A 21950-nucleotide genomic window follows, 5' to 3' on the forward strand; every position below is an offset into this window, starting at 1 on the left:
CGCCGCCGCCGCCGCCGCGGTGGCCGTGACAAACGCACTCACCGCGGATTATACGACATAATCGCTGGAAACCCGAGCGCGCCCGACGAACGCGCGGTAATTTTCCTGAAATATTCACGGAAGATTTCGGTGTCGAAGAACGCCCACGTTTGCGGTCCCGTGTAACGGGAGACAATGACGGAGGGATGGTTGTGTTGGATTTAACGATGCTAGATTACACCCTGACGTTCTACCGCGCGGTGATTTCGGTAGACATCGGGCGGACCTTATAAACGAAATTGAATGGGACATTGCTTTTCCATTTTCCACGTTAATGTCTCGACAAGTCTGAAGCCAGCTCGTTAAATGATTGAGAGTTCCTTCAATATAATTGAGGCGTGACAAAAGATGTCGCGCCGTATCGGGAAAATTATAATTTTTCACCGCGATAATTTCTCGCTTAGTTATAATTTGTCAGAACTGCTCCGAACACGTACAAAGTGTCGCATTCCGAGGTATCTCATTTATGTCGAAATCGCGAGTTTCTGGGACGCGAAATATTATTCGATGGCGAAGTATCTTTTTTTTTGTCGAATGCAGAAACCATGTCGGGGAATATCCGTGCACGTCCATGACGTAAAATATTCAGAAAGGAGTCCCATATGGAGTCATCGTACTCTGTAACGCTTTGCGTTGTTGAAGCGAGAAAACGATGCGGACCGTTTATTGCCCTCTGGGATTACTCAAGGGTCGATAAAAAATTTACCGGCATCCACCGGATCTTCGTTAAAACGCATAAACGTGTCTAGCGGAGTGAGACATGTTAATCCTGAAATCCAGTATTAAACCAAACACATTTATTTGCAGTAAGCTACGTACATTCTTACACGCCGTTGTTTGTCTACTTAAATAATGTACACCCAGGTTTAGAATATTTATATCGTGGCAATTGCACCGTACGACTCTGAAATTGTTTGCCTCGACAATATTATTACTGCATACAGCGAATTGTATTTAACTTAAAGCCGAGTTAACTCTCTCCCCAATTCTAATATTTATGCTGTATCGTTCGCCTAACTTTCCAGAGAAGAGTCCATCATTTCCTTATCGTAATACTTTTAATAGAGTCTGGTCGATGGAAAGCTAATTGATTCGCATTCGCGAGTGAATAGCAGCGCGTTAGTCGTTATGGAGTTAATATTCCATGCCACTCTGCGAAGTGCATATTGTGTCGATTTAGTAAATCGTCTCGTAGTTGAACGTAACTTTTGTGAACGGAACGCGGAGTTTGGGAACTCGAATGTCCGCGAACAAGACGTTAAGGCCCGAAACGTGGGTCGCGTTTAAACTGGAAATTTTGTATATACTGCATAATACGACCTTATTATGTTAAGGTATACGGTAGACTGCGACGCTCGTGGTCTCCTCGGAGGGGTGAATGCATAATACAGCGCTGCAACCCGGAATACTTGTTCGATAGCGTAGGTGGAGAGATTCGAGTTCGTATCCGGCGGAGGAAGGAAGCGGAGTAAAGGAGTAGAGTTGTTGCGTGGTCGATTCGGTACTGGAGCCGCGGCGGCACGGTATCGATATTCACGATTCGACAACGTTCATATTTTCTCTTGGCTGCGGCGGTTATCCGGTATTATTGTTGCGATAGGAAATAATAAAAACGCCGGTGGAAGTCTCGCCCGCATTCGTACGAGCTTGCGGCGAGCAGATCGGAGCAATTGATATGCAATTATTTAACATTTCTCTAGTCTAGTTTCTTTTAACTTATGTTTTTATGCATACGCGCAAACGTTGCGCACACGTATGAAATATGGGCGGTGTTCCGGGGAAAAATCCCGTATTCATTCTCGGTATTATAGAAACGTTGAACCGCGAAAGGCAGCGGTGGCTGCAATAAGTGGAGGATTGTATCCGCTTTTTGCTCGTCGCAAAGAATCCCCGTTGGGAAGAACGAACGTTCGCGTTAAGCGTATTTTATGCAACTAGTGAAATTTGAAGAAAAGCACTTGTTGTGCTAAATTACAACTGGGATTGCAGACTAAAAAGAAAAATGTATTTATATACTTCGTACATCAGGACTTGTAGCCGGCAAGGCAACGGACAAGAGAGATACAATAACCCGTGCACACAAACTCGAAGTACGAAAGCTAAACTAAAGTTCATTTTACTCAACAGTACTCTCAAAGTCAATAGTCACTGATTTATAAGTGTACCACTGCGATTTTCAGTGGTATGCTTTATATAACTGCAAATTAGTGACTGGTCACTGCTTTCAGTGATAATCCACTGATCGATTGTTAGAGAGTAGCAGTTTGTCAAGCGTAAAACAGCACGCGCTGTTCGGGAATAATTAAGAGTTTTTTAAAATATTTGATTTTACTGACTGAAGCGCGGGGTTTTTATCTCGCCATTGAACGCGATATATTTCTGAACGTAGAAAAAACGCTTATCTCTCTTTTTGATGTCACGCAAATTGGGTATCCGCGATGAATGCGCCGTATTCACGGCCGGATTTGCGGGAAAGAACTCTAACAGCCGGTTGCAAGGGCAAATAAGGAGGAGCCAAATGACGCGTATGTATTAATTTTCTCCCTCGCGCCTGGCGACGCTGGTTGCGGCTTTCATCGTCAGATATACATGGCGTTGACGTTTTAATAATTTCATTCGCCGCGTCAAGAGCCCCCATTTCCCCGGCGCGGCGCCATCGCGAGGCATTTTCCGCGAGAGGATCGAATCCGCCCCCTTTCTCTTCGGGGTAGATTCAATTCCAACTTGCAGAATTGCATGTACCCGCCGGCGTCGCGGGCCCGGCGCGACGCGCGGCAACGTAATTCCGCGCGATTCTTCGGGAAACTCGTTAATTCCTGCGAGAATAAGACTTTTCAATGGTGGCGGAGCGCGCGGAACGCGATGTCGTACGGAAAGTTCGTAATGGGGATGCGCGTCGCGGCGGCGGCGGGTAGATAAATAAGGTGAAGCGATCAACACGCGAGAGGGTGAGGAAATCACGCGTCATCGAGGAGCCTCGACTACCGCCTTTCGAGAGCGATGCGCTTAGCCACCGAAGCAATTTCGAGTTCCGAGACATTAAAGTTTCGACTCATTAAACTCATTAGACGAAACGCAATTGAATGATATCGTTCACGCGTTATTTCCTTCAACGAATTATATTTGCCTTGACAAGGCGAAATTGAAGTAATTGTTAAGCGAGACAGGAACGCGATTCTTACCCCCTTGGTGTTTACCAGTCGAATATCCCTCGCATTTAGCCCGGATGTGAAATGCAACGCTAAAAGAATTTTAGCGCATAAATCATCGTTATCGCTTCGGCGATGCCTCGTTTATCGACAAAAGACCCGCCACGTCGTTTCGCCACACGTGAAGCACGCCGCCAATTTAAGCGCGAGAGCTCCGTCGAACGAAAACACGATAACGGCGATGTCCATCCCCGGCATCGAACACCGCCAAGACCTATTGTCGCCGTTCACCTCGCTCCTCGTCTCACCCTCATGAATTTGTTCTACCCGACGGCCCTGCGGAGATCCGATGGTAAAAGTTGCCTATAGAAAACTCTTGGATTCCGTCATTAATTTTCCCAGGGGGTGCGGGGGTCAGGGGGCGAACGGGCTGGGCTATAGTGAAGATAGTAGCGTCGGTGCCGCTGGCATTGAGCGATCATCTCATCTACTCGGAGAAAGTTAGATGAGGAAATTTGTCCTTGCGATAGGTTCACTCATAGTTCACAAACTTCGGTAGAAGGCCACGCTAGCTACATCGCACCGTTATACGTGTGCACGTACAACACGCGCGCGTGTGCGGGCAACACCCAGGTTCACACTCGCGTCCGGCAATGTACGTGAGAAGCCTTCGTCAGTGTGGCGACACCGGCTAGATCGAATCGTCCCTCTGCCGTGGACCATCGAGCCATGGAGATTCCGGAGAGCGACTACCCGAGAAAAGGAATTGACTAAACCCCTTGAGAATTAATATCTCGGTGGGGAGCAAACGATCTAAGTGCTTCAATAATCGTCAGAGCGGTTAAGGGTGGAAGATAAAATCGTCCCCATTTATGGCAGTGGCGTACAATTCATTCGCGACCAGTTATTTTTTTTATTACTTTAGCCCTACAATAAATACGTCCTATACGAGTATATTATCGATCCTCGTTATTTGGACATTTACAATTTGTTCGTAGCTGATAATTTAAAACCTACGGTGGAGCACTATTAACGCGATAAGACGATTAGGATATAGAACGGCAAAAGAAATGTTGACGCCGATCGTTTCGAGTATTAATTTACGGTATTGTTGGGACGTCAATTAATCTTTTCGCACCGCCATTCTTATCCTTGAAATAAAATACGAAGTAAAATATATGGGGAAATATATAGAGGGGATGCGTTATGATAAAGGCAAAATATGAGAAGCTCGCCCGAAGGCGCCCGCTCAAAAAGGCGCCTTCTGCTTTATAGGAAACTTGGGATCAAGCGCTCGTTTATCAAACCGAGAATTACGGACATCTGTCCGCTTTGGAACCGCGCCAAATTGAGCGAGCGTCCGCCTTTCACCGGCGGGTGAGTACTTGAGAATCGATGGAATATTACGTCCATACCTGCCTCTGCCCTCGTTTGATTAACGACGATTAAAACTGCAAGGGATCCCCGCGTTTAACGCGATTCAAGGCGACCAGACTGATCTGTGAAGTGTCCGAAGTCTCTCTTAGTTTACATAACGAGGCTTTTACTCAAAACAATTCACAGACTGGAGCTTGTTATAAACTGGATATTGAAAAGCGGAATATTAACGTGACAATCCAGATTTACATACATTTTATGTTTATGTTATAGACATGTCTATGAGTTTTATAAAAAAAAATCGTTATACTTCAGACAGGCATCGCGAGTATTTGAGATTAGAACCTTGGCCACCGCGAGTTTTTCCCACACGGAGAGACCGATATGGTTACCACATGTCTAATTAGGGTTGGCACAGCCCCAATAAATAGTAATATTTGGGACAGCTACATCTGTGGAATTGTCATACCCACATTGGTATGATAAGTAGTGGAGACACATACATGCGTTTTGTGCAGCAAACTTAGTGAATGTTGCAACACAAAACAATGTAGATGCCCCAACTATTTATACGGCAACATTTTAATTTTAGTTATTTTTGCCGTAGCCGGTCTTTCCGTGCATGAAACTGTTTAAGCAGACGTACCGATTTCTTGGAATAAGTAATATTCAAATTTTAACATATACTATTGTATTTAACTTTATAATTGTGGTAAGATCTCCTAAGAATGACAATATAATGGTAGCATAAAGAACGCGTATCCACGTGAAGGTAATGAACGAATTACCGCGCAAACGATCCGTAACAAATCGCTCCCGCAAGGGTGCTTTCGAAATGGACAAGTTATTACCACGGACGTGCAAATTCGATATGAAAATTTGATTCGAAGTGGACAATATGCGAGGTGGTTTACGCACGTGATCCCACGAGAGACGTCCCTTGGCGGGCCGGCGGGCATGTCCTCGTAACGGCGTATCCTCGCAGGTAACGTAAATGTAATTATCGTTAGGTCTGCGGAGGCCAAGGATCTAATTACACGGTCGTCCAGATTCCGGGACTCAATGACGCGAGTCCATCGAGGCGTAAGCGCGTACGAGACGGGGGTTGAGCGCGACTTGGGCGAGCTGCGCGAGGACGCGGGCCAGCAGAGGGCAGCTAGTGGATGCTCGTGCTAGGTAGAAGGTCGGGATCAGGGGCTCGTTTATCAACCTCGGGATTCCAGACGTCTGTCCCGTGTCCCACGGGATGAATTTATCGGTTTTATAATTAAGCGTGGCTCGCGCAATACCAGCGAGTAACTTGCACAGTAATTTATATATCTCTATGCTTTCTCTCCCCTCGTCTTCTCACCCCATCTCCCCTTTTTCTCCGACGCGGCGACGCGATTTCGCAATACGCAGGCGTGCTTCGTTAACTCCTTTAATTCCCTTTCTTTCTCCCGCTCGTCTTCCGATACCATCTCTTTCGTTCCGAAACACTACGTGTTTCGCACGCAAACATTTTTCGGTCATCCAGCTGCAAGGGATAACGAACGGGACGAGATAGTAAAAAGATCGCCGGTTGCGCGCGAAGAATTTAATCCCGCGACGCTCACACTCCGATGTCCAACGCGTTTAAATGGTAATACTCGACTGGACGGCTGCGTTGAAGCGTTTTGATAAAGGAAACGATAGGTATGCGAGAATGACAAAGTTTATTTTACAGTACTTTCATCTGAAGTTTTAATAAATATAATATTTAACAAATGCACGTCTTCGGTAACAGAATGCGAAGCAAAAAGTAAGAATAATAGGCTCTAACAATACAGGAGAAAAAATAGGCAATGAGAGCAAAGCTAGTAACAAAAATATAGTTGTTTTAGCAAAATAATCTAACATTCAATATCCATTAAACGAACGTATAATTAATAAATACATTTATAATATTATAAATGTACAAATAGTACTAGACACATGTTATCGTAGATATAGATTGCTTCATAAATTTGTCGAGCTTCGAACTAATATATATTTTCATTAACTGAAAACGGGTGAATGAAAAATTAAATAGTCATAAATGAGATTAGATACTTCGGTGAGCAATCTTGCTCTCTCGCTCGCTGGTGCTTTGCCTATCTATAGAGTGGGTAATGGAAGCTTGATTTTGCCGCGAGATGAAACTACGGCATCTCGTTAGCAAGCGCTCTCTCTCTCTCTCTCTCTCTCTCTCTCTCTCTCTCTCTCTCTCTCTCTCTCTCTCTCTCTCTCTCTCTCTCTCTCTCTCGCTCGCTCGCTCGCTCGTTCTCTTGTTGCTGTTTTTCAGTCCCGACAGACACTAAAGCGACCTGTTATATGATCGCAGAGTATGAAATATTCGCCCGCACGGAATTCCGTGGAATTCGATCGGTGGACGCGAATGCACGTTGCGGTGGTCGATAATGAGAAGCTATGGATGCGCAAATGACGAGAATTAGAAACGCAATTTTCGGGCACGCCGAGTATTTACATACGGAAATAATACTGGCATCAGCGAGTTGTTATTTCGCAATGAACTTTCCTCATTTATAGTGCGCTTAATTTAAAACATTTCGCAAATAATGAGACGTATTCTCTGCATTCAATTTACATAGAAATTACTGCGCGATAGTATCATCAGCGCTATCACACGTGAGAGATGGATTTACGTCTCTGTGACATTCTATGAGAGTTCTAGGTTTACTGGCATTTATCAGGTAAAATTATTATAAAACTTAGCGTCACCTTGGCGAGTTACCGTCCGCGTGAAAAATGGTCCAGGTACCAAACAAAGTAAAAGAAGTCGGAATAAAGTTTTATTCTGAATCCTGAAATTTGATGCTTAATATAAATATTAAAAAGAGATGATAATGGCTCGTAAATTCGTTGTGTCAGAAGCCATTTGGCGACGGCTCGTATATGGAGCTTTGCGAATTATGCTCGGTACAGAGATGAACGATGATACGAATCCCGTTGCATGCGGACTACTCTCGGCATAGTAATTCGCATTGCCAGCCGTGGCCGTGAGACTCACGGTTGGACGTATTATGGCACGTCAGAAAGCCATGCCGGAGGTTTCTCTGCCGGTCGCAGGCCATAAACTAAATGACGGGCTTCAAGCTCCCGGGACTCGCGCACCCGCGTCGTCGCGAAACATACGAGAAGAGGACTTCGCTGTTATTGTTGCTAGCCAAAACTCGCGCAGCGACGTTGGCGCAGGGCGGCGCGGCTACACTAACGAGCAAGTAATTACAATGAAACGATCGAGCCGTCACTGCCTCTGGTAGCGGGAGAAATCCAGGTAGTTATCGCAACTGTTGAAATCCTGGAGTACCGTTCGCGGATTTGAGTTGGGAGCACCTCGGAAGAGAGGGACGGGCAATGAAAGACGGATGCGATATGCGAGAGCCGCAGAAAGACAGATAGGGAGAAAGGGAGAAAGAGAGGCCGCGAGAGATAGGGGAAGGTGGATACGAAGAGAAAGGCAAAGCGGAAAGGAGCGAGAGAGCGAGGGAGAATGGATACGAGCCTAGTATGGAGTTTGAGGCTTGTTTGAACAGGCTGCAGCTTCCAGAGAGGGTGGACCGGGGGTACCGGGGGTTGCTATGACGATCACGCCCCATCGAATTACGCGAAAATTGCCCTACGTACCCTCGACCCCTCATCCATCCCCCTTTCTCCCTTGTACCCCTCTCCCCGTCGTACCTCATCCACCCTTCATCAGGACTTCAGTCATTCCAATCTCCTCTCCTGTCCCCGTCGCGTTGCGGATGTGAGCGAGGATAAACGGCTCGCCGAATTGTGCTTCTCGATGAACCTCCTCGAGCTTGCGATACCTTTCGTTGAGAGGAACGCCGCTCGCGGTAAGTGGAGTCTTAAGTCAATGTTAAGCGTAGACCAGGCTCTTCCCGCCTGATGTTCGTCGTTACCACGTTGATCAGGGAGAATACGATAGGTAATGAGCTCTTATGTAAATTCATAGCAATTAGCGTATCAGAAAGTTTATTTTGCTGGTAAGCCGGTGCAAATTTGGGAAAATATTTCTCGGAATCCGGACATCGATCGGCAGCGCAGCCGCGCTCTCACCCGTCAAAGAAACTAATTTCTCCGTGTGGTTCAGATTTCCATTATCGTGCACGAGAGCGTTTTCATTTCCTTACAGAAGCGTCTGCCGTGTAAACAGCGCATAATGGAATATATTGGAGTCGAGAATATAGTTTGGAGGTTGTGGAGAAGGAGCTGAAAGGCTCACCAATAGCTAAAGTAAAGGGATGAAGTAACACAAAATCTTCAGTAAACATCTGCCAATAATATTTATCAATTATAATTTAATTGTTTGTCAAATTAACACCAATTTTAGAAATCTTCACTTTTGTCATTTTGCATAAAGTTTTCCAAGGAGTGTATACCAGTTAATTATAAATTTTTGCTATTAAAGCGTGAACAATATCGAAAAGTTCATCCGCATATTACTGCAACGCAACGTAATATTTCAGAATTAATTTAAGATTGCAACCCGCTATCTGCCGCTAAAGCGCTAGCAATGTTGAATAATTTCATTCACGCGACCCTCAGCCTGTAAATGCGTCACGTCACAAATGGGGCACAATGCCATGAGCGAAATAATGGAAGCCTCACGCGCGCGCGACAGCAATCGTTCTCCAACTTGGACGTCTAATCGCTCCCAGACTTGGCGGGGCCATCGGATTCGGTTAGAACTTGGCTGCGAGCCGCTGTTCCGCGAAGTTCACGTTCGACCGGTAACCGCACCGTTAAGCCGTCCCCGATCTCCACTGAGATTTCCGTCGCGCAGATTTAAAAGGTCGTTACGTCTCCGCCGCGGTCGCCGGTCGTATTTCTTTTTTTGATCCGTTCGGCAATAAGCCGTCCGCGGGATTAAAAGATTACGACGTCCAATATCGGCGTGGAGGACCGGTTGGGTTCCGAGTAAGCACGGGGATAGACGTCGCACGAGATTCCTGCGGGAATTCCGGCAATCCTTTACGTGACTACCTCCCGACTTGGTCTCTCGCTACGTGAGTACCGAGGGGAAGCAATGTTTTCGCATTAGGGATAAACTGCCCCACGTCCCGACGGTCGGTCGGTCGGTGCGAGCGAGTGTCGCCAAGCCGCTGCAATTTATACGTGCCTGGCGCCAATTAACTGGACTTCCGCGTAATAAAATTAGTCTCGTGCGATTTGACCCTGTCGTCGGGCTGCGTGGTTAACTCCACGGAAGAGTACCGGAATATTGCGCCGGCGGTCCCCGAGCGTTGGTGAACGAATTTTACAAAGTGGACGAAATAAGAACCTCTCTTGTCAGTGTGACAATAGATCGGCAATTTAATGTACTACAGTACATTAGAAATGTTTTTAAGCGCAGAGTAGTAGAATGGGACGAATGTTGATTAGAACTCGAGTTAAACAATTTTTCACTCATTTTTCTACCTCAATTTGCTCCAAAGATTTTTCTCACAGTTAGCAGATAGTCGCTACACTATTCCGCGCTCTTGTACTTTGTCTGCGGTATACATTTTTATTTTACACACGCATTCATCTTCTGTTCTTACTATGTTATCATTACTGTAGCTGTTCCCTTTCTTATTGTTTCATGAATGATACCTCCTCATTGTCTTTAATGTCGGAGAACGCGTAGAAAGGATACATATACGTAAAATATTCCGTTAAAATTAAGGAATAAAGAATAATGCTATGGGCGCTAGGGGAAAAATGGTGGATAGGTAGCGAAAGTAAAGGAGTATGGAAGCAGACGGCACGTTATAGAGGCAAGAGATTTCATATTTCACGGAGATAATGAAGACAAGTGATGCCTGGGAATATGAAGCTCGAGAAAATGAATAAGGGACCGGCGCGGTGATATGTATAGCGCGACGGAAATGTCAAAATCATAATCGTATATATATAACGCGTTTAATATATCATAAACTGTGTGCATTGCGAATAGTAGAGACAAAGAGAGGAGCAAAAGAAATCAAAATGAGAAATAAAAGCCTGATGCTATCGGTCTTGAACGAATTGAATTAAACAAAATTGGATTAAATTAATACGCGGACAAAAATATATTGAAATAAATGTACCTTTAAATTACACGAGCGTTAATTAAATGTAGCTGCGTTTATTTCTAGCAGCACTTGGGCGAATATTTTATTTTAGTAGTTATAAAATACGTGCATCGTTATCGGAGAAAGGCAAAGAAATTGGAGGATTCGCCGAAGGCGCTAACTGCGAGCTTATAAGGGAAAATGGATGCGCACGTGGACAGACAGCCCGCAGACGGGCAACGTTCGTGTACACATGCTAAGTGCGTCGCGCCCCAGAGCGAGTATATTGCGTTAACACCGAGGGTGCAAACAGCCCTTGCTTCGCTTGCACCCTTTGTACGTCGTTCTTGTCCTCTTTGCAGCGGTACAGTCGGGCTAATTATTAAAGCGTTAAAACCGCTCGTTAAGTCGTCATTTACGTCGCGGTAGGATAATTCCGAAGATTAATTTAGAAATAGCCTTTTAGCAACGTTAGCGAATGTAAAAGACATAGGTCTTTGCTGACATGGAAGACTCGATGTCTAAACGATATTAAGAAATGTTCCTTAAAGGGATGCTTCGCATTGTGGTCTTTAAACTTCAAAACAGAGTTTTCACGGAGGAACTTTAGGGGGTCAGTTCTGTATCTTACAACATAGTGAAAATGCTAAAAGTGAGCGGCTTTGTCTCTTTCTAAGATGACGGTTAGAAAGAGAAGCTATTCACTTTTAGCATTTTCAATACGAGGGTGGGTTGAAAAATTTTGAGCCTAACATAGAAACAATTTTTCTCGGTCAAACTCACTTTTATTTTTCGACATAGTCTTCTTTTAAATCGATACACTTAATCCAGCGATGCTCCATCGCTTTAACCCGTTCAAATAATAGTTGGCGTCTTGCTCTGCAAAATAGGCATCTACGGATGCTATGACCTCCTCGTTCGATGAAAATTTTTGTCCTCCGAGCCAAACTTTGAGTTTAGGAAACGGAAAAAAGTCACTGAGGGCCAGATCTGGTGAATACGGGGGGTGGTCAATCAGTTCGAACTGCAATTCGTGAATTTTGGCCATGACGACCGCCGAAGTGCGAGACGGTGCGTTGTCTCGATGGAACAATGAAAATGCTAACATCCACTGACACAAACGACAGTTGTACAACAACTGAGAGTCCAAAATGACTGAAATTTTCAGAAGTGTCCTTCAAAGTATGTACAGTCGCAGCACTGCAGTGGCGACGATAAGTAAATGCCATTTTCATGTTGAGGCTCAAAACTTTTCAACCCACCCTCGTATAGTGTGAGATTCAGTATTGACCCCTAGGTGCATAATATCAAGCCGTCTATTCGCAGCAGGAGTATTAATCAATTTTCCATGTCTTACGCCTATTATCTTTAATTAATCTCATATACTGGCGGTGTCATTACACCTCCCGGTACGTAAATGTTAATGGTTTCCGCGAAGGAGGTTTCTTCGCTCGTTCTCCCTTGTTGTTAATTCGTTTGCCTACGAAGCAACTAGGCTAGGGCGAGGCAGTCAAAGGCGGCGCTGAAACGAGAGTGATTAATTCATCGTGTCGTCGGAAGTGGCATTAAGACGCCTTCGCATAAACGCTGTCCAAAAGGAAGTGGTACCGCCTCACCTCGCCTCTCGGGCAGTCTATCTACGTATAAGAGCATTAGCGACTATACGCGTATATATGCGATTGAGATATTATGGAGAGACTAAGCGTCCTTTGCGTGCCTCCAAAGAGCCCCGCGAGTAGATGCCGAGAGGGATGTTAAGGGGTTTCCGTTCGCATGCACGCGATGCTCGGCCGTTTCTCATTTTCTTTCTATCGAAACTTTTAATTCTGCCCCGTGTATAATAATTTATAACGTAACATGAGTATTTTTTAGCTTTTAATTGTCTAATGAAACTACTTAGAATCAGCTAGATGGACTTCTCTCGAAAATTTTTCAGTTTTGTCACTTTGTGACCGATCGAGACTACGTTAGATTTTTATTTGATTCTTTTTACGAGACCAAACATCGTCGCATCTTGACGTACTTGTAAAAGCAATTTGGAGATTCGTCTAGGCGTTGCCTATTGAAGAATTCTCGACATACCGCGAGTCTCCGATGCTGTTTCTGTCAAAGACTCCGATTTAATTTCTTGTGGCTAAAGGCCATCGGTCAAAGAAAAGGGAACCGAATCAAAGCGTAAACTCGAAACTTTCGTCCATCGCAGTTGAAGTGCGAGGGTTTTCAGCGGCGATACGGAGGGTGGACACGCAAAAAGACCAATGGCATTTCGTTATTGCACGCTGAAAGCAAGAGGGAAACCATAGGAGGAATCTCGTAAGGCATCGTCAACCTGTTATACCCAATGCTCCTCTTTTTCCCGGCTGTTTTTCACTTGTTTATAGATGTTTTAGAAAGATTAATTAAATCTGATTTATAATATTCGCGATGTTCTTTCTTATATGAAAGCAAATAGAAAACTCGAGATACGTCCATATTAACAAATTCATACAGATATAAATCATACGTACAAAGGAAAGAGATGCCGAGTAGAATATTAAAAAAATGTTTACGGTTGCGATCTTGTAAAATCTGCGATTTGATGTTTTCATAAATGAAAAATTGTCACGATTGTCGTTGTCTCGAGTGAACAAGATTTTAATTTATAATTTAGAACCGCATAATTAACGGGGAATACACTGCTGTTCTCCCACATTTAAATTTAAAATGAAAGCAAGTATATCTGTGGGAAACAACTCGAAAATACACCCATTTTAATCGACCACCCGATACGATACGAGGTAAAAACGTATGGGTTCAATCGTGTAAAAGATCCATCGGAAAATTCCCATAAAAATTACACGATCGTTGCTTCGAGTGCTTAGCGACACGTGACTAATTTCGTGGCTTATGCACCGATGGCTATCGGTTGGGATCGTGTACTTTTGGTTACGCTGAAACGTATGCGGCGTAACTACATTTCGATAATATTTGTTTAACGTGTTTTCTCCCAATTTAAAAATAATATTCGTCACACGGTGAATCCGATATTATGATAATGAAAGTAACGTTGTTACTCTCTAAAATAACGAAATGGCTCAATCGAGCGAATTTTCGATATGATCAAAGGATGGACGCGTTTTAGCAGCGACGCTTTCAAAGATTAAACAGACGTTTAATGGAGGTTAATGGATTAAAAATAGTTTACTTTTAATATTTATTTAAAATGAATAAAACATACAGCTGATTTTCGTTTGGTTAAACGTAGACTTTTATATACAGTTGCCAAAAGTTTTCTTTCAGTTCGCTTCTTCATCGTCACGTCGCAACGGAAGCGTTTAATGATCGCTCGAAAATATATAACGCATAACTTTCGGGCGTAAAAACGTAGCGGCGCGTGTCAGAGGATCGATAAGAAATATCATGTCTAAACTTATTACTGTTGACGACACACGCTCGGCTGATCCGCGATATTGAAACCTATCTCGAAAATCCTGGCGCCACGATTAATCACCGAGGCCGCGATCGGCGGCGTTGACCCTTTTCTGTACGCTTCATGCCGCGTTTATCATCGTACTTTTCGCATGGCCGCACATTTTTCATCGCTCACGCGCATCCAGCCGAATCAACCGGCGGGCTCGCTCACTGGAATAACACAAGGACGCGAATAATACGAGCCGGGAATAATTCCGGGATAAATCAGCCCGCCTTTCGTCCTTTAATATTCTCCCCGGTGCTGTCCGATAATACAAAATCGCGGCATAATTTCAGTATAAATCGAGGGCGCGGGTGGGCGCGCGGGGAGGCGGGAAACAGCCTCGCCCCTTTAAAAGCCACGGGCGTTTCCTTCCTGGTGTCGGACGATAGGATTCCCTCGTGTTATACGACTTCCTTTTCATCGACAGCAACAATGGCGGTGGTACGCGTCGCCTCTCGTCTCTCCAGAATCGAAGTTTGCTCTCGGTACACAGAAACACGCGTGTACGCCCCGCTCACACGTGCGCCCTCGCATACCCGCGTGCACGGAGCACGTGGAAAATACAGAAGAAGGTTGACGGATCGCAATTCACGCGACCTCTCGTGCTCATGGGCGTCGCAGAGGAGCCTCTTGACTGTTTCGGATCACGGAGGATCAAGCCCGCGTGTAAAATTTAACGGAGAAACTTGCAGCTAGCCTTAGGAATGTAAACTACCTGATAAACTCATTAGCAGCACGCCGAAGTAGTTGGTGTACCTCGCGAAATCGTTTTAATGAGAAAGTAAGGAAATTCATTGGGCCGCAAATGCAACATGCATGTCGAAAGTTGATATTGCCGGTGGTTGTCTCTTTAATTGATATAAATATAAGTGGAAAAGTTTCTAAGCTGTTCTCTCCCCTGGGAAAAGTTTCCTCGTGCTCCACTCTCGGAAAAATCATGTCGACGCCCATGATTCTCTTCTCTCTGGATTCGAGAAGGGCGCGCGAGAGAGGAGCAGACGCCTCTTAGGCAAACATTTTTACGCTATTACGAGAATCCGAGACTGGATATTAAGCAAACGCTTACAGCTGCAGGAAATCACTCGAGTCTCACCCTACGCAATTCTGTCGCTCTTTCTTCCTCTCTCGAGCGTTACCAAACTTGGAGGAGAATCGAAATCCGCGATTCATTTCGCGAATTTTCATCCAAAAACATGTAACGCCGCAGACGTGGCAGACAATTCGAAGCGATGTAGCGCGGATTAAATTTCTTCAACGAAAATTGGCACATTTTCGATTGAAAAGGAAAAAGAATGAACTTTATATCGCTGCTCTTGTCATCACCGTTTTGTATCGAGTGCGATAATGTTATCGTACGAAAATGTGTTATTTTTTCTGTAATTCAATCTTCATTGCACTTTAGCTTATACGCCAAGAAGTGGGACTTGGCTTACAATTTTGTCCTTATCACTCGCTCACTCTCATTCATCCCTCCATGCCTGCTTCGCTGCCTACTCTAATATAAACCTACTCTTCTCCTATCCTTTTTAACTTATCCTAGTTCCGTTCTTATTCTACTTCTCCAGCCAACTTTGTCGTCTTTGCCCTTTTCTTATTCCTTCCTCCATTTACCGCCATTCGCCTCTTGGTACTTGTTCTTCTCCTCCCCTCTCGCCGACCACATTTTTTCTATTGAATACTGATACATCTGATATACCACCATTTAAAACAATATATAATTATTTTTACGGTTTATTTCAATCGACTGACACTTTCTGCTTCAATTTTACTTTTGCCCAGCCATAACTCTCGTGTGTCATAAAATTTATTTGCGGCGCACCACAAATCAATCTAGATTTGTTTAGAGATATCGGGGCCGTTTCTCTCTACCGGGAGAGAGTTCGGAGAACAATTTCGAGAGACGTGAGCGCGTTTAGCCCGGACGCAGTTGATTTATCGTGGGAGAAAAGGGCGGCGCGCAGTGAAAGAAAAGGGTGGCTTTTCGACGAGAGAACGAGGCACTTCTGTCAATTACTACCCGTCGCGTAGGTAGAACGGTGAAAACACGCTTTATCCCTGGCAGCTCGTACGCGACGGATAGATGTCACGTCATCGCCACCCTCGAGAAGCGATTACGAGGCAAACGGCGTCCCGTCTCGAAACCACCCCTCGACAGCGCGTCCTCGATTCAACCGCGTCGTCATTAAGTTACCGTCAATTAGAACGAATGCCCGGGCGAAACGCGTTCAGTATGAAAAAGCTCGCGTGCCTGCCAAAGAAAATCGGAAATGCCACTCGTCATTTGTCTGCCCTCGCGAGGCTGCTGTACTCGCGAGGGAAGGTTTGCCGAAAGGAATCATCGTGAAATAAAGTATCGCTGTTATACGCGTGGAATTCGCCCGGTACAAAAAGTATTATCGAATTAATTATTCGATCGAGACAAATTCCACATTGGCCGTTCGCGCTTGCTGGTACGCAGACAAGTTGCTTAGCGCGCTAACCGTAATTAAATTACAGTAATAGATTCTGTTAAGGATATACAGCTCAGAGCCATAATTCCCGCACGATCTTTTCCCATCGTGGCGTCAACGGCTGTGAATAATTACTCGCGTGATACGTACGCAATCCTTGAATCAAAATAAATCGCCCACCGTAAACTGAGCCACTTTCTGTAATTAAAGGGAAAGGCTCGAGTGTGTGCGACACGCGGAATGATCTAAGAGCTGTTCGAGAGCCTTGATATAGCCGGGCGCATATACACGCGGTATCTTACGTGTATGGATATTCCACGGGGAGTGTCGTGACACGCGTGCACGGTCCATTCGTCTCGTCCACGATGTCCGCGTGTACGCGGTTCAGGGTGGGGGAGAAAAAATAAATATTCAGCGAGGGAGCGAGGAGAAAAAGGGAAGGACAGAGACAGAGAGAGGTACGCGGGATCTCGGGTATGCCGTGGGGGTACGATAGGCAGGTGTCACGCCACCGCGACCCCCCGGCGCGACGATTACGACGATTACCGGTGAGCCGGCGGTGCGCTCGCGGGAGGGTGGAGTCACCTTTCCGTTGACACCGCATCACGAAGCACTAACCAGGTTATTTATGCCACCTCGTAAAACTTGTGGCGTGCCTGAGCACACTAGTCGCCGCCACCCCCGTCCCACCCTCCCCCGTCGCACGGGGACCAATCTTGAATGACAGAACGGGGGTGGTGCAGTCGTGCCTTCCAGGATCGCGGACTGCCTGCCGCGGTCTTGGCTCGACTCGAGTTCTCCAAAGTCGCGAGATAGGCGGCGGTAAATACGGAATAGACCGACGCGCGTAGGATTTAATGTAAAATATCGCATGCCGGCCGATACGGCGGCGATATATATTCATATATCTATAACGTTAATATGCGCAATCGTATGCGGCGACCGCGAGAAGGGACCGCGAGTCTGGCATTTTCATGAGTTATGGACGCCGCGCGCTATTTTTATTACGTGCCAGCATATCGTCCGGCGGACGATAACCGGAATACTTTCCCCAGTACGAAATATCGGCTCGCCAGGAGAGAGAGCTGGTACCGAAGCACGAGTGTAAATAAAGTTTAGAGAGTTCGCCTATGCAAAGAATTATCTGCGAAGTGACTTATGACAATTTTGCAACGCGCGACATAAGATCCTTGTCTGTCGAATGATCGAAGATGTTTAAAGGCCGAATCAGACTGGCAAGGGTCGACTCGGATTGAGTTGGAATTGGCGATTGACGATTGTTCTTTAGCCAATGAGAGCAAAGCAGCCAGCGATTTAGTCGGCTCTCATGGGCTAGAAAAGTCAATCCCAATCCAATCCGAGTCAGCGAAGCAATTACTAGTCTGATTTGGCCTTACGACAAATCTTTTCTTTCCAGTTACCATATTCAATGGAACTGGACTACGAGGTGGTGGGCGTACCAGGTGCACAATCTTCTGTGATGGCATTGCTGCAGCCGAGGGTAAACGTGTCCGCCAGGGGCGAGGTACCGGTCACCCTGCAGGTCTTCAGGATCAGATTGCCGTGCTCGGGTGTCGTCAGCGCCGAAATTCCACTGGCGCTTAGATTGAATGTCACGGCGCCGACCGGTACGAGGTACAACGACACCGTCTTGGTCTTCAAGAGGAACAAGATCTGCTTGAAAGGTACGTACACGCCAGGGTGTAACCGGTTATCTCGGCGGCGGCACCTCGCGCGCGTGACGATTGTGCGTGCCCCTTGCGAGAAATCGCTATGCTAATTTTGAAAAATGTCGACAAGGCTAATCGCGCTTTATTATTCGCGCACATGAGAACTGGCGGGGCGCCCCTTTTTCATTATTCTCGCGCATGGAACTTAGCGCGGTCTGAAATCCTGCGATTCTCATGGCAGCCGCGCATTAACCGACAACTAGATCCGGATCCTAGATTTCATTTCTTTTTTCTGTTGAAGAAACGTGCGGCGTTTCCTTCTTCTTCCTCTTGTTTTATTCAGAATCTATGAAGAAATCATGACGACTCGCGCTGTTTGTTTCACTTAAAATATGAAAATGCTAAAGTGTGAATTATTTAACTCTTCCGTTTAGTGGCGTTTTACCGGCGTAATTAAAATTGTAATTCCTCTTCAATTCTGAATAATGTTTATTCAATTCTCTCTCTCTCTCTTGCCTTTTTACATTTACATTTATTTCATAAACATAACCTCTCCCCCTTAATTAATTAATTTTGTTATGATACAATATGCAAAATTGTATAAATTAAGTAAGTTTTTAAATAATTGATGAACATTAATTAATAGTTACAATATCACGTTGGTTTGTGGATTTCTGCGCCTTGTTAGTTTCAATGGCGATATTGATCTACGGTGCATTATACATATATATGAAGATCCATTTCAAAGGGTATTACTATTTAAACTTTGTATGTTTGCTAATGTATATAACATATGCTACTCGCTTGTGCGTGTCCCGCGATGCGAGCGGTTCGCGCTGAAACGCGCTTTTGTTTATCTATACTCACTTTAACGCCATCGCCAGTCTGTTGACAATTATTTCGTTTACGTAATCTCGAATTTAATTAGCACGTTCGCGTACCCGGCTGAATATCTTCGTTACGGGGAGACAGTTTCGACGCGGTCGCGATTAAAACAGAAACGTGCATTCATTTCGCGTCACGCGCAAACTCAATTTATCCACGCGATTTATGAACTCTGCTCTGGACTGATAACTTTGACGCCGTGATGTTAAACGTTTATAAAGCGCTGAAAGGCATAACAATAACAGTTTTTGGAATGCAAAATAAAGCAGCCGCGAGTTAATCACGTTGATATGGCGGAATGTTATCGAGAAACGAAGCTCGAATTCTGTTGCGATTAATACAATGTTAAATATACGAAAAAAAATTTTTATTAACCCCAACCGTAGAGTAACCGTGGTATTGCAATTTCACAGAATTAATCTTTTTTTTCATAGCAAACGGCAATTGGTGGATTCTCCCGGGTTCTTTCCTAAATAAACGCCGTCATATTATAAATGCAGAGTACGGTCGCTTTAATAATTATGTTTAAATAATGAAATTATATATATATATACACATGTATGTTCAGTTTACGTTATGCGGGAGAAATGGAAATAACGGACCAGGGCGAGGGTACAAACGTAATTTCCGCGCCACTTCCGACAAGGGTGCTCGTAAGCTTGTACTCATGGTACTTCACAGGCGGGGGTTCTCTCGACTCCGCAAACCTCATACGACCTCGAAAACGTATGTTTTCTAAAAAAACAGGCTACGCAGCAGCGATGAATGCAATCTGGCAAATAGCCCCGATTTTCGTTTCTCTCGCGACATAATAGCTTGCCAATATTCCACACGGATTTTGTGTAACGAAAGCGAATTTTGTATGAAGCTTGCGGTAAATAAAAGTTGCGCGCGAACTAAATCAGAGCCGACGTAGTCGCCATATTATTTTTCCACTTTTATTTCTTTTTAAATGAGGAGAAAATTAATATTGATTTCCGATAAAAGAAGAGCTAAATTTCATTCGATAAAAGAGACGAAAGGATTTTTCAATATAATAGAAAATAATGTTTTGTATTTTGTCCTCCAAGACGTAAATCGTATTGTTAAATATGAAATAACAAACTAAATAGATTTTTAAATGAATTATGTTGCCCTATTATTTAATATCTTACTATTTTCTTTTATCTTACAACGTCATGTTGCACACTCACGCTTGATATTGTACATATTAATTATATGCTACGCACAATTATCTAAAAACTTGGCAAACTTTGTTTTAAACCACTGCACATCAAACAAGTGTAGCTGAATATTGCTAGTGTCGGGAAGTATGCGCGTTTAAATGATAGAAAACGATCCGACGGCAGAGAATGGCGACGACAGAGAGAAAGAGATGAAAAGAAGAAGAAAAGAAACAGAGAAGAGAGAGAGAGAGAGAAAAAGAAGCGCAGATCCGGATCCGGTTACCGAAGCAGGCGACGGTACAACAAAAAGCAATCCGCCGAGTAAAATTGAATCTCGCCGGGGGTCGGTGTATTTAATGAAAGAGAAGAGAAGGCAGAGAATCCCACCCTCGCCGAAGATCAAGAGGGTCGGCCGCGTAGAAAAACGAAGTAGGTGGACAGAGGTACGCAGAAAGGCAGGAAGAAGGATGAAAATAAGTAAGCGTCTCCGCGGTGAGGACCTTAGTCGCGTCTTGAAGAGCAGATTTCCTGCTTTGTCGAATTTGCTTCTTCCTCGTTCGCTCCCACATCGCCAAAGTACAAGCGGGGCTCTGACGAGTCCTTCGGCGATCGTTTCGAGCTCGAGAGGTCCTACTGCAATCTGAAAGCGCCTCGAGATCACTCGAAAATAATCGAATTCCCTATATGGGCTCCCTATATTCGACGTTCGCCTAGAATTCCATATATTGGAAATCTGCTGTCAAATTGAAAATAAAGGACCCAGTGATCTACACCGATTCTTAATCCTCAATCTCTACTTTAATATCCGCGCGCGCGCGCGCGCACACACACATGCGCAAATGTAACTTGAGCTTTCGATATTTTCAATGCGCCGAGAGCACGTATTAGCTATTTTGTTTCCACGTATTGAAACGGCGATGTATATTGTTTCCGCGTTCTATATTTTTCCAGATTTTTATGTTGTTTTCAAATATTCAAATTATTTTACATCTCAAATATGCTCGAAAAATGTTGACGTTTTGAATTATCGAGTATTTTTGCAAGTTTTGCAAGCATGCGTGCGTACTACGTGAAAAGTATCGAAAAAAAAAATATTTGGGACGGAAGTGACGCTAGTAAAAATTTTATTTGACGTGATCCTGAATTTCAAATATTAAATTCAACATGCGCGTACGAGATTTTCTTTTCTAGACTGATCTCGATATGGAAGTTTTTTTTACTCCGCCGAATAATAAAAATAAGTATATCAGAGCGCAGTGCACAAAAGACGTAATTCCGTGATTTACGTAAGCCTCTCAGCATGACCAAATTTGTTTCTAAAGTCCACAGAGCTCGCGGCGAATGAGGGAACGCGATTCGTGGAGGGTCATCCTGTTAATCCTCCGGAGACTTAATTCCGGGCCTCCGTAAATCTCGGTTAAGGTCTGTTTGATGGTAGCAGATAGCATAGCTCGCCCGGATTTAATTGAGATACGCAGTCGCTCTTAACACGCCTTCCTGACTCCGTAGTCGCTCTTAAGTCTCGAAGTTTTGGAAGCGCGCATCGTTCGTGCTAACTTACGTCGATAGGTACTCCACTGTTGTTTGAGTGCTGTGAGCAACACGAGATCGAATTTCCACGTAACGATAGCTTCGAAGTATTGAAAGACGATGTTGCGCACTACTTGATTTTTAAATGATATTGTATCGGATTAACTTGTAGAA

General features: G+C 44.6%; 1 protein-coding gene across 1 annotated transcript in view; it reads left to right on the plus strand.

The window, feature by feature from the left end:
• Positions 1-21950, plus strand: part of LOC105569950 (tyrosine-protein kinase Drl) — a 74847-nt gene that overhangs the window by 32578 nt on the left and 20319 nt on the right. Inside the window, exon 3 of the mRNA XM_012026825.1 lies at positions 17943-18210. Coding sequence (XP_011882215.1) covers positions 17943-18210 — 268 coding nt within the window. The remainder of the gene's footprint in view (positions 1-17942; positions 18211-21950) is intronic.

This window comes from Vollenhovia emeryi, unplaced genomic scaffold, assembly GCF_000949405.1.
Source record: "Vollenhovia emeryi isolate VEMERY1.0 unplaced genomic scaffold, V.emery_V1.0 DF939122.1, whole genome shotgun sequence".
In the NCBI taxonomy this organism is placed as follows: domain Eukaryota; kingdom Metazoa; phylum Arthropoda; class Insecta; order Hymenoptera; family Formicidae; genus Vollenhovia; species Vollenhovia emeryi.